Below are 14,476 nucleotides of genomic sequence, written 5' to 3'. Positions count from 1 at the left end.
TAAGAAAATTGGATATGTGCCACATTTTCAAACTGCAAGTGGCAAATAGAAACCTAAAGCTTATTAGGCACTTGTGTCTTCCAATGTTCTAGCAGATATCATTGCACAAGGGGTTGGTAGCAGTCTTTAGGAAGTAATAGGGGAGTTCACTGTTATACTCAGAAGAATAACACGGTAGAGAGGAGCAGAATATCAGCACCTCTATTACTTCCTAAAAGATTGCTACCAACTCCGTGTGCAAGGCAATCTGCTAGAACATTGGAAGACTTGGTATTGAGTTGAACCTTGAACTGGCTATTTGTCTTGAAATATCGGTACGATATGTCCTATACAGGGTGTATCATATTGGTATCGACCATAACCGGCATAAGATAAGCAACTGGGGTGTACCTTGACAGTCATGCATATCGGGATAATACGGGTGTGCACCGGTCCGTATCACATTGTATCGGCCAATATGCACCAATACGATGTACCTTCCTACTAGAAAGTGAGAATGGAGCGATTCAAACCTAGGTCGCCTAGTGTGAGGCATGCCTAAGTTTCAAATCGACCCTTGAACCACTATACCAACTTGCTTCTTATCTTAATAAGTGAAATAAAAATAACTATTATTAAATACAGTATCTAGATGCAATACAAATAATAATAGATATTTATGTTTAACAATTCCAACTAAAAATTAAAAAGAATAATATTCAAAATTAATATTTTATAAACTAATGGAATAAATAATCTATCAAATCCACATTAAAATCAAAAGATGATTTTAATCACAAGAAATTTGTACAAATAAAATATTAATAATAGAATAATTATTTTAGTACTTAGAATTAATATTTATTTAATTATTAATTAATATTTTAATTTACATTACATTAAATAACAACATATTAACTATTTACAAAAATAAAAAATGTTTAGAAAATATTTGAGAATATAATATTAAAAAGAATCTATCAAATCTGCTAATCAACATGTAAATCAAAAATTGGTTTTTAATTTTAGAAAAATTATAGAAACAAAAATATTAATAATGAAATAATTATTTTAGTAATTACAAATTTTCTTATGACATGTATCTTAGAAATTTTAACAGAATTGATATATTTTAAATTGAGATTATATATTTTTATAAATTATTAACTAATATCTTAATTTACATTTGAGAATTTAATATTTTATTAATTTTTTTGTTAATATAAAAAATAAAAATAGTAAAATAGAAAATAATTGATATAATAATTAAAATATAATATGTGAATATGTTATGTGTCTTGTACTCTTTTTTTTTTAGAAGAGGTAAAGAATTTCATTAAAAAGAGAACAAAATACCCTGTAGAGGCTATAACAAGGGAACATACAAGAAACTAAGCCACTATCCCTTCAGCATTAACAAACAAGTGTACAAAATCAAAGAACTATGGTTCGAACTGTTTAAGTTGATCTAAGCTGAAGACCGGGAGAATAATTTGCCCAAAACATTATGCCATACATCCTCCAGCTAGCTACTTTTGTTGTGAAATATTCTAGAGTTCCTTTCCTACCATATCAACCACCACACAATTCCTGGAATCATTTGCCAAACAGTCTTCCCTCTTTTGCTCAAACCTTGAATATACCACCCCTTACAGAAACTTTCCACTGAGTCCAGACAATATCCCTTAAAGGCAATTCAAACCTTGAATGTGTCTTGAACTCTTGATTGATGCATTATCAATAAAATTGTATGATATCTATGCATCCTGCTATATTAATTGTAATATATTTTTTCATATACACCATTAAAATATACATTTCCTATGTATATTTACATTATTTGTGGATATTTTAAGTTAAATTTAGTGTTATTCATGTATTTATGGAATTTGTATGTGTTTCCCTAGCGTTTCCATATTTTTTGTCCATATCCATGTGTTTCCAAAGCATATTTGTATCCACATCCATAATCCATATCTGAGTTGTCCAATACAATACCAATACCGATACTTTATTGATGGGGTTAGCCTTACTATTTACATATTGACAAAGCCTTTACAGCTGATCAAAACAGACATATGGAAAATGCCAAGGACCCATCATAAAATTCCTTATCTACCTAATAACAAGTGTCTCTCCACTACTAGATATACGAATAGCCTGGGTAGTATCCCATCTCCATTAACAAGTTCAAAACCATAGTTTTCAAGCATACTTGTCAAGGCGACGCCTAGGCGACAAGGTGCCCTTGGAGGCTCGCCTTGCCCAACTGCCTAGCAGTTTTGTGCACTGGGTTATAAAATACTTTTAGATTTTTAATTTTTTGACACTACAATTATAAAATAGACATTCTTAAACTAGAATATTCATTTTATGTGTTTATATACTAATTTCTTTTTATTATTTTCTTATTTTGTTAGGGTTTAATCAATGCAAACATTGTTAACTACTATATTGAACCCATGGTTCACAGTATCGATACCCCTCTGTGTATTGGCAGAGGTGTATAGGTACTTATAACGATACTCCCCCTATTCTTTTATTTCTTTGGTTTTCAATTTCATTTTAAATATATATATATAATTTAAAAAATGGGTCCCCAAAAACACCTGTAAACAGGTATCGGGACCCCAAAGACACAATACAATACACCCAATACGAGGCGTATCGTATCGAAATTTTGATCCTTGATTGAACCCTTAACATTTTCAAAACCTGAACCTATAAGCAAGGGAAGAACTTAAAATTTTGTTAATCAACACATTTTCTTCTTCCACGTCTTCTTCTTCTTCTACCTTTCTTTTCTTCTTTCCTATAACAAAAGTAGGGGTTCAGCCCCTATATTTTTTGAATTTTCTTTACTTTGTTCTTTTTCTTCTCATAAAATGTTGATTTTCTAGGCTTAAACATGAAATTTATACTTTTCTTATGAAAATTATTAAGGAAAGACGGTTATGGAACCTAGGGAACTACCCTAGGATCTAGAGTTTTACTTAAAAAAATCCATCACCTAGGCGACTAGGCAACAAGGCGCCCCCCTGTCGCCTAGCCTCGCCTTGGTTCAAGGCACCAAGGTGAAGCTAGGTGATTGGGGATCGCCTTGTTGCCTAGTCACCTAGGTATAGATGAGTTTTTTAAAATATATATATATATCCTAGGGCAGTTCCCTAGGATTCATAGTAATAAGCAGTAATCTTTAACTAATAATTACTATAATCCTAATGAAATAAGTATAAACCCCACATCAAAAGTTAGAAAATAACATATTTATGAGAAGAAAGATAAGAAAGAAAAGAAAACATACAAAACATAAGGGCTGCGTTGTTTTGGTCCTAGGAAGAAGATTAGAAGAAGTCTTATTGATTGTTCTTGTGTGTCAATTTGATAAAATCTTCAAGTTTTTTTGTCAATGGAACCCAAACAAATAAGAAAATAATAAAAAGAAATTAATATAAGAATAAATAATATTAATACTATAAACCCACAATACAAATAATTTAGTCTAATAAAATCTATTGTATTACTATTAATAAAATAAAATAAAAATATAAAAATATTATGTGGTGTCTTACATATAAATATCTAGGCATTTGGGCAAGGCGACCCACCAAGAGCACCTTATCGCATAGGTGTCACTTAGATGCCCACCTAAGCATCGCCTTGATAACTATGATCAAAACATCAAAAGGTAAAATTTGTATATCTAACAATGTTAAAATTGAAAAGAAGAAAATTCAAAATTGGGCAAGTGATAGAGATCAATCAGCACCCTTGTTGTAGGAGGAAGAATACCTTACAATAAGACCTCATATGGCATGATTTTTTTTTATCAATCTCATATGGCATGATGATGATGATGATACTTGGAATTTGGAAAGAAATTGACACCATGGTAGAATGGGAACCTCCTTCAAAGGGTGTCATTAAGCTGAACTTTGATGGGAGTAGTCAGGGTAATCCAGAACCTTTGGGTATAGGAGGGGTCCTAAGAAATAAGGAATTAAGGATAGCCACATTATTTCCTTCTATTCAGAACCAGTGGGAGTTGGTGACTCCACAAGAGCAGAGATACTAGCTACGGTACAAGGGATTCAGATTGCAAACCAGATTGGGGTGGAGCATCTTTTAGTTGAAGGTGAATCACAGGTGGTGGTGGGATGGCAATTGAACCCGGATTCTGCCATTTGGAGTTATAGAGACCTCCTTAAAAAAGTGAATTGGCTGACTAGCAACATGACCGTTAGTGGGAGTGGGTGACTCCACAAGAGCAGAGATACTAGCTACTGTACAAGGGATTCAGATTGCAAACCAGATTGGGGTGGAGCATCTTTTAGTTGAAGGTGAATCACAGGTGGTGGTGGGATGGCTCCTGAACCCGGATTCTGCCATTTGGAGTTATAGAGACCTCCTTAAAAAAGTGAATTGGCTGACTAGCAACATGACCGTTAGTGTACAAAGGGTGAGCAGATCGGCAAATGCTATAAATGATTCATTAGCCAAACAAGGGGTTTCTCGGGACTGCCTTTTTTGGACTACCTTGTAACTTATTCAAACTGTTTTTAAGAATCTTCTTTTGGCTTTTCTGAAGAGGTCGCACCCCGCGCCTCTTCTTGGGTCACTTGTATCTCCTATGTTCTGTGATTAATAAATTCCTTCATTTATCAAAAAAAAAAAAAAAAGCAAGACAATATGGTATTTCTCTATCAAGAAAATAGATTATATAACGAGTAAAACATGAAGGGCGGAGACATGCCTTTTTATTTGCTTCTGTTGCCTCTTGGAATTTTGAGTTTAATGAACTCTGTTCCTCTTTACTGAGTTGGTTCACAAGGTGCTTCTCCAATTCTGGCACTCTTGGCTTTCGCCGATTGGGCTGCACCATGTCATCAGCTTGAGGAGGGACAGGAACTCGCACTGCTGGCCTGACACTAACTGTAGGCCTGGTTGCCTGTGGACCAGGCATCCCTTGTTGCTGAAAACCTAATCATCAAAAGTAAAGGATAAAAATGCAGAAATAATGGGAAACAATGATAGATGAATTGAAAACAACATGAAAGAATACCAGCAGTAGTTCCCCAAGCAGCAGGTCCAAATGCCACAGGTGGTTGACCAGTGATGGACAAGAGTTTTTCATCAAACATGATATTGCTTGGAACCGCCGCTGGCAGAGGGCGCCCTTCCCTGTAACGCTCCATCAAGTAGAGTGCAGTGCAAAACTCTTTCAAAGATAGCATGCTATCATTATCCTGATCTGACAAGTCCCACACTTGCTTTAAGACCTCTGGGAAGTGAACACACATTAACATGAGCACATTGTTATCATGGAACATAATAACAGCCTTTTCACATTTCATGGCTACAAGATATCAAGGAAATATGGAACTGCTAATGAAGTTCAAAATACATAAAGCTGCATAAGAAAATATCCATGAAAAAAATACATGAAATGCATCATATTGTGAGCACAAGACCATATGGGCATGTAATTGGATTTTTTTATCATTAACAGAGCAGAATTTTATTAATAAGAATTAGAAAATGTGAGTACAACAAAGTGGGAATCCCATATGGGGAGGCTAGCCTCAGCTAACCTCCATATAAGTAACAACATCAATTCCTAGCCAACTTGGACCCAATACAACTGATCCCTTGATACCCCTTGCTTTGCTAATTAACCTGCCAATCCATTATCAGCCCTAGGAACCCATTCTATTTTTTTCTCGCAGCTCTCTGATGTCTACTTTTTCTCTGAACTACCTTCTGTTCATTCTTTAACCACCTAGTAACTATTTTTGAATCACCTTGAACTTTAATTTCTTTCAGATTCCTTTCTTTTGCTCTCCTTAACACTGTAAGGAGGGCCAAGTTGGATGATAATGAATTTTGATCCAAACAAAAAACATTACATGCAAGAATCATCACCATCATTATCTAAGCCCTATCCTAATTGTATGGGATTAGCTACATGCAAGAAGCATGGGAAAGGGAAAGAAAAGAAACAGAGACACATAGCAGAACCATAAGTTTAGGTCATGTTCATCTATTATCTGATGGTAGAGCAAATTATGCTTGCACATGACAATTTATTGTGGTCCAGAAATCAAAAATAACAGGTGGGGGAAGGGGGGCAAAATTGCATATAGCATTAGTGCACGACTCATTCTACAAAAGACATTAACAGGAAAAACTATGGAATTAGTAGATACAATGAAGAAGAGAAGGATTAATAGTGCATACTTACAAGAAACTAAATTGGATATGGCACTAAACCAAACAGAATTCATGTAACAGACCCCGTATAGTTGGGATAAGTATTACCCAGACTCGGATGTGATCTGTTTAATGCATTGGGGCCACAAGGTCCCAGAAGGTTGGAGAACCAAATGAATACCTAGATCCACTCTTGTGCATGTGATGTGAGTTGTGAAAGGTATACCACATAAAGCATAAAATTGCATGGTTGAATCTCATAAAGGAATTCTACCCCAGTTCTAAAACACATAGTGCCGGACTTTGATTTCAAGCACATGAAGTGCAGGAAACAAATCAATATCATGTTTATCATGCATATATTGTCTCAGAAGAAAGGAACCAATAATCATCTAAGATCATTAAAAATATAAAAGCATAAAACACAAACATGAAGCTAAAAACAAAAGAATATATACCCCTTGGTAATCTCCAGCTCAAAAACAGGTTGCGTGCCTGCTCTCCAGTGATTTTTCCATCTCTATCTGTGTCTACCTCCACAAACACTTTCATATATTTTTGAATATCAGATTGAGACATCTTTGGCCATGGAGGCTGGGACTGGTTGGGAACAGAATTCCCAGAATTAACTGAAATGCCAGATGAAACAAATGCAGAACTCTGTGCAACCTTCTGATTTTGTTTGCCGAGTGACTGGGCTCGATGAAGCTGAGAGCCTGCAGGTTGAATTGTGAATGAACTCTGCAAAGACTCAAGTGGACCCTTCGTAACTGATGGCTGGGGGCCTGTAGACACAGGAACTATGGCAGATGACAAAGGTACACTGCTGGCAGAAAATGTAGGCAAGGAAGAATCTTTCTTCTGTTGAGATGGAGTTGCCGAAAAAACATCTCCTCCAAAACCTGAATCAGAAGCAAAGCCATTTCCAGAAACTACCATTGCTTTAGAATCCTTAGCCGCAGTTTGGATTGATGTTAAGACCTGATCTTGTGGTTTTGCTGCAACTGAAGCCGTCAATCCAGAGGTTGCTTGTGGTGTAGGTGATATGGAAGAGGGTAACCCTGATGGTGCCAATCCATATCCACCCTGGCTTGTAGAGGGAGTAACCCCCCTACTCGGGACTTGTGAGGTTGCTGCAATTGGAACTCCACCCATCCTCCCACTAAGCCAATTAGGTGTGACATTTGAGTTTGGAAGACGTGGACCAGCCAGAGTTCCTGCACCCTGGTACCCTTGACCTTGAACAGTGACACCTGATGAAGGAAGCGAAGCAGAAGCAGCAGGCATGGCTTGTTGTAGCCTCATGAATTGATTGTCCTGATGAGGGAAAAACTGCTGGTTCATACTTGCATTTGGAAGAACTTGAGGGCCTCTGAAGGCAACGTTTTGAGATGCAGTAGGTACAGCTGCACCAATCTGAGGAGAAGGCACTGCTGGTGTAGTACCCAACTGGGATGCAGGTGCAGCTGCAAGATTTATCTGGGGTGCTGGGATCTTAGCTGCAGCTGGACCATATAATGCAGCTTTTACAATATCTGGAGTTAGTTCTCTCTTACTTTGTGCCACAGTGACCAATTTGAGAGCATTATAGAATTCTGCCCTACCAAGAAAACCAGTCCGATTCTGATCTGCATGCATCCATATCTGCAGAAACAGGAATGGATTAGAGACTCGATTTAGTATGAAATATTAATCTTAGAAGAGATACACTGCAAACAAAATATAAAATCACAAGTTTCCATTACACCAGTAACCATATCAAGCATAAAAAGGCATATAAAGTACATCTTGAACAAAAGAAACCAAATATTTAGGCATCAGTTTAATATAAACAAGTTCTAATGTTTCTTTTTATGTGCAAGAGATTGGTAAGGGTTGCCAAATATTATTGGCAATCCACTTTCACTGAGATCATGCAAGCTAGTGCAGCTACCACCTTCATTAAAATAAATACACAAGAGTGGCCAAGCCTGAGAGGGAAAAGGAATTAAGAAGCTGATTAAAAAGTAGAATTAAGTGATAGGTAGAAACACATAATGCTGTGTTTGGTTTCAAAGAAAATTGAGAGAAAGTTCTTAAATAAACAAATTTGTGAAGAGCTTTCCCTCAACCTACAAGAAAGAATCTGTTTTGAGTCCACCATTTGAGTTAAATGTTACCTTAGAGCACCTTATTCCACAAACCTAATCACATAGATGCCATTCAACAACGCCCAACAGTCCCAAGGTATAGTCCAACTTTCTGATTTCAGCTCAACTATAATTGCTTATTTGGGCCATTTTGTGATCATAAGCTACATTTGCTTTGCAATCTGCCCTTCAGGCTCCATTTGTTTTAATGTAAGACGGATGGAAAGCTTTTTAGGCATAAATATTTCAGCTGGTATTGTCAAACCATTTATAGTAAAAACTTTGGAAAACTTCCAATAAAAAGATGTAGAAATAATATCTGCAATGTTTCAGTTTGGAAAACTTTCCATCCCTATTAAACTGAAGCAATTGGAGCTTTATTTATCTTTTTCCATCCTTTAAGCATAAATTATTATGAATATGAGTATAATGATTCTTATTATAACCTGTTGATGATGCTCTAAGCTTAAGTCAATAACAAATCTTAACAGTTACAACTCTTTTTTTTTTATAATTAACGGTTACAACTCTAAAACAAGGTGTATTAATGTGGGAGACCTCCAATAAGATATCAACAATGCAGCACTTCAATTTTCCAAGATTTTTGTTAATTTCTTTATTTTTTATGCAATCCTATACTAATTATGTATTTAATAGTAATTTACCTGATGTAGAAAGGGATATGCTATGGATTAGCAATGGTGGGCTAAAGAAATAGAAAAAATGTCCAGTTATAGATTTGCGGCTTCCAGAGCTAATAGAAGGTTAGACAGATACTTAACAGGCAAGGGGGAAGATGGAAGGATTATCACTTAAATTAGGTCTGAGCAAAAAGCAATCCATAGGAAGAGATGGATGAGTTTATGGGCTACTACAGGTCTCTTACACTGAGAGAGCTGCAGCAAGATGTTTGCAGAAACTTGGAAAAGAAGCCACAAATTTTTTTTTAAAAAAAAAAGGAGAATATAAGATCATAAGATCTTAGGAAATGGAAACAAGTAGCAGAAAAAAGAAAAGCAAAAGAGATGGTCACATTAACTCAGTAATCCTTCTTTATACCAAAAAAAAAAAGAAAAGAAAAAGAAAAAACAAATTTATGACTCGTTACATTAGCTCAAAAATTTTTAACTGAGGAATTGATGGTCACATCCCACTTTTCGCAAAAGATGCAGACCCTATTCATTAATCAATAAGATAGGTGCTTTAAGAAAAAGAGTGCCCTATATATCATTATAAATAGGGATTTCTATATCCTTACAAAACCATTTTGTAAGTGTGCGGTGTAATTTTGAATGAGAGAAACTGTCTTTCTTTTTAATGTCATCTTAGACATATTGGAGACTGGATGATGATACTGTACAATCTCTTCTGTAAACAGGGTGTTGCTGAATTCTGAATTTGATATGAGGCCACAATGTTTTTGCCTATGTATGCTCGAGACATCAGAAACAAAATGTGGTGACAAGTAGTTGACTACCTAGCGTTGCATCAAATAGTGACAAAACTGTCCACTATAAGTAACAGACAGTCATTTCGGACTTCCATTATATCCCAGGTAACTCGTTCCAAAATCCAATCGGACATGAACTTAAAACAGTGTTAAGGTTACAAATGGCAACAACTAGAGTTCTTTTTTCCATATTTCACAGTTCTGTTCTTACAGTAATATGTATTCAAAATGCCACTATCAGCCAAATTCCAAAGTTTTAGAAACTTACACTGGTCATCCAAGTGACCCAAATCTATTATGAATTATCTTTTTGTTTGTTTGTTTGTTTGTTTGTTTGTTTATTATGGAGGTGAAGGGATTTTTATGAACTAAGAAGCTATTCGCTGACACTTAGAAAATAACCAGAATTCACAACAATGAAAGCCTAAAAACCATACCACCCAATATAGGCAACCACATCAAAATAATGGAAGCTCCAACCAAACGAGAAGTGGATGGACAGAAACACATGGAAATAGAGATTGCGTTCTAAAATAAAAGAGCGTGATGGTACCTGTGCAAGGATGTGCTTTGGCAAATTTGAACCTTGAAAGAAGGCGACGGCTTCGGCCCCACTTATCCTCCCATCCCGATCCAAATCGGCTCTGCGAAAATACGCATCAAATAGATCCACGTTCGGTGCTTGGGCTTGCCCCGCCATTTTCAACCGGCAGACCCCAATCGGATTTCACGGAAATTCGCAGATCAGGGCAAAATACGAACCCCAAAACACAGTTCAAACATCACAACAATCGAGAAACAACAAACAAATACAAACAGAAAGAAGTGAATATCAGAAGAGACAGTCGAGAACTCAAAACCCTATAATTGAAGGTCGGAGAGAAAACGAAATGATATTTTAGAAAGATCCCAGCTGTGAAGGAGCGGCAGGAGAGACAAAGAAATGGGTGTTTCCCGCGAGATCCAAAGATTGGAGGATCCTAAATGGTTAGATCGATGATAGACTACAGTGGAAGATTGGAGGAATTGAGATTTTGCGCGGATTTTGGTGACTAGGGACACGGATGACAGAACAGAGCCCTCTTCTCCTCTATGCTTCGTTGGTTGAGGCACCTGCTTCTCGGTCGATCAAGAGAGAACGGAACCGTAACCCGGACCAGTTTAGAATTTATTCTTCATATATGTAAAATGACAAAACCACCCTTACTTTCCGGTAAAATAACAAATGTATCATCGACCGCAATTATTAAGCACCTAATTAAAAAATGTAAAGTGATCCTGGTGGTACACTAGCTATTTTAAGAACCACTTGTTTTGCATCTCTGGCCATCAGAAAAGGATCCAATCTCCTTGTTGGTTAAGAACATCCAAATCATGTATTCTAAGTGGGACCAGAAATTAGACATTCTGTAATGTTCAGAAATCAGAATAGTGGATTTGGCCAAATTTGATAAAAATAATATGCTTTTTAAAACACCATAGTATAATTAGCACTAACTCCAAAATCCCAATCCGGCAATACCACAATGATAAATCAAGGGCTACCAATCGCAGCGGTTGTAAATGTGTGATTTCTTTTTTTCTTTTTCTTTCTTTTCGTGGGATACAAGTTGATGTGTGATTACCGGATCTGCTCCCCACAGAGGGCGCTTCACACGCACATAGTGAATATCTTCTTTCTAATTTATGGTGAATGTGCACTTGAGGCGCCCAAGTATCCCGTCTCAGATTTTAGATAACGCGATCATTGGATTCAAAATTCCAAGTCGCAGCACAGTAGACTCGGAAGAGTAATAATTGAGGAGATTCAAAACTCACAATTGCAAAGTTGTGCCACGTGGATGATCGCCTACGTGGACATTTGAATGTATAGAAAGCAATTGACCATCAAAAAGAACTATAGAATGACCTCTCCGTATTAAAGTAGGGGGTGGTATTGTAAATTTAGGTTGTTTTTTTGGCATTTTTATATATATATTTGTTATTTAATTTAATAGATTAAATGAAGGAGTTTTTATTGTTCAGTCCAATCCTTATAAATCTTAGCCCCATCCTGGTGGGATGAAGATCATGTCAAATTCATGAATAAAATACTATTTATAGGGGCTACTAGTAGATTAGTAGACAACATTATAATTTCAGATTTCTGACGTAGAGTACAGTCTATTTATCCCTTATCCTTGTATCAAATTCCATATTTTATTTTATGAATCCTACATTTGACATGATACGAGTTTTTTTAGTGAAGTTAATTATTACTTGAACCACTATTTTGAAAAGCGGATTAGATCAGACGATCCAACCATTTAACCCAGGAACCAGTCAATGTTTCAGGTCCGATTATGCTAAGACCTTTTTTTGCTAAATAAATGTTGAAAAAGTCCAAAAAATCACTGAACTGAATGGTTCAGCCCAACTGTTCATGGTCACTCTTCACATTAAATATAAAAAAATAAAAACCCAAATCTCTCATTTAATGCTTGAAAACCTTGATGGTTTTTGCTTTTAGGGTTTACCCTTGCAAATAAAAACCCTTGAGCTTTGATTAACAATGGTGGCCTAGTTTTTAAAATCTAGTCGAAGGTGGTCATAAACACCTTCTACCTTTTGTTCTGGTGATTATGGTTGAAGAGGAAAATAAAAGGGTAAGAATTCTAGCTCGGTTATCGAAGAAAACTGCCTTAGGAGTTTCTTTCAATGTCAAATGTGTACTTTGCTTTATATTTTTAATTCTTTTTTTTTAATGTAAAAAAGTAAAAAAAAGACACATGGATCCAAAATTATTACAACAGTCTTTAAAGTTTGTGTAAATTGTATATTTGTACCCTACACTGTGGGCCTATGCTACCTGAATTTCAAAACGTGCCAATCTAATACTTGAACTCCCAAAACACCCTAGTTTAGTTCCTATTATTTTATCATAAATTTTGTTTCTTAATTTTATTTAAACTATTTGTTATTTTTCAACAATACCATTGTAATTTTTTATTTTCAATTTATAATTTTGTTATATAGTTTTTATATTTTATTCAATTTCCAACATTCCATTCCTCCGTTGTATTAAATTAAAATTAAATAATATTTATGTCTTTTCAATTTGTTGTCTATTTTGTATTTTGTTAAGTATTCTTTTATCAAATTTTTATTTTTCTCAAAGTTTGTCACTTTACTTAGCAAAAAAAAATGAAAAAAAAAACAAAACAAAATGTCAAAAAAAAAAAGACTGGCCTGGTTCGGCTCAACCCAAGCATGGCATCTAGCCTGCCTAGCCCAAGCCCGTGACACGATACGACACAACCTGAGCCCACCTAGGCTTATCCCGGGGTCGGACCTTTGAAGTATACCAGAGGAGGCAAGCATAGCCCAACTCGACACGACCGGTTTACACCTCTAAGTTTTACCAAACCTGTACCAACATTAGTGTTGGAATATCTTAAAAAAAGTTGTCTTATTTAAATATATAATTCAATATATATTTATAATGTTATGGGTCAAACCATTTGACCAGTATGGTTGAACCATTGACCAAAAAACCAGAGGCTAAAAGAGTTCCATTTCCGAATCAATTTTTAAAACCTTGATTTGAAGCTCATACCTTTCTTTTTGTAACAAAAAGCCAGTTCACACCTCTTTTATTTTCTAGAGCGAGTATACATGTTTGAAAATAAATGCTTTTATTGAGAGATTTGACATACCCATTCATATTCAATTTCAATTATCAATGAATCAAATTTGGGTCTACCTATTGATGGGGTCGTAACTCAACTTAGTTGGAACACCATGTGGGCATAAACGTGGCTAAAGAATTGGCCAAGACCTTGGCCAGGTCGACGATGAGGGGCACCATCACACGATAGAGGCAACAGTTATGGCATACAACGGCAACCTTGAACAGAGAGGGGACACATGGCAGATGACCTCTTCATGACCTCCCAACGAGGAGCATGAAACTACCCCAAGACCTCGGCTGAATGCGATCTTTGTGCATACCACTCGTTCCTATAACAGCTTGACCTAGACAACCTCTCTACTCTACTGACTAAAGCATCGAAGTTCTCCTCCCCGAAGAACCACCTTGGGCCCTTTAACTTTAGTTTCTTGCAAGTCGTTGAGTCTCCATCATGCTCACTTCATCTCTCACAGCTTATTTGATACGGCTCAACATCAAATTAAATCATCCATGTGCCCATATCAAATTAAATCATCAATGATATACCCGTATCAAAATAAATTGCATAGATGTAGCGTGCCCAAAACATTTTTCTATTAAACCATTTGTATAAGGTTCACATGGAGTCATAACATTAGTAAACACAACTCGCGAATAAGAAATTTGAAATTAGATGGACAGTTTGGATTCCTCCATATAGGATAAATATGAAGTAAACTCAACTAGATATTTTACATAAGTAGAAATCACTTATTGCAGTTTTAGATAAATTCCTTGTGAAGACAGATGTCAACCAGAATTGAATTAGTTCTGCCCGACAACCCCTCTTTGTATTATATACTCAACTTAAAAGAATAAGAGATTACAAGAATGCCCTTAGTAGGGCGGCTACTTAAGTAAACAACAATAGGTCTATCTCCTTACCTTGTAGTAATAATCTAATTTATCAACTGATAAGTCCTAACAACATTCTCCCTCTATGAATAGGTTTCTGCAACCCCATCCTATATTTCCTTAATTGTATTTACCCACAAAAAA

The 14,476-nt window shown here is 35.9% G+C and overlaps 1 protein-coding gene across 1 annotated transcript in view; it reads right to left on the bottom strand.

The window, feature by feature from the left end:
- The window catches only part of LOC104606815 (uncharacterized), a 42,298-nt gene extending 31,382 nt beyond the window's left edge, over positions 1-10,916 (bottom strand). The window contains exons 1-4 of the mRNA XM_010272190.3: positions 10,322-10,916; positions 6,648-7,833; positions 5,042-5,260; positions 4,733-4,959 (exon numbers count right to left, since the gene is read on the bottom strand). Coding sequence (XP_010270492.1) covers positions 4,733-4,959; positions 5,042-5,260; positions 6,648-7,833; positions 10,322-10,468 — 1,779 coding nt within the window. The 5' untranslated portion in view covers positions 10,469-10,916. The remainder of the gene's footprint in view (positions 1-4,732; positions 4,960-5,041; positions 5,261-6,647; positions 7,834-10,321) is intronic.
- Positions 10,917-14,476: the final 3,560 nt, after the last annotated feature.

The sequence above is a fragment of the Nelumbo nucifera genome, chromosome 6 (assembly GCF_055504915.1).
Source record: "Nelumbo nucifera cultivar China Antique chromosome 6, China Antique-T2T, whole genome shotgun sequence".
Taxonomy (NCBI): Eukaryota; Viridiplantae; Streptophyta; class Magnoliopsida; order Proteales; family Nelumbonaceae; genus Nelumbo; species Nelumbo nucifera.
This window is presented reverse-complemented; position numbering and strand designations above follow the sequence as displayed.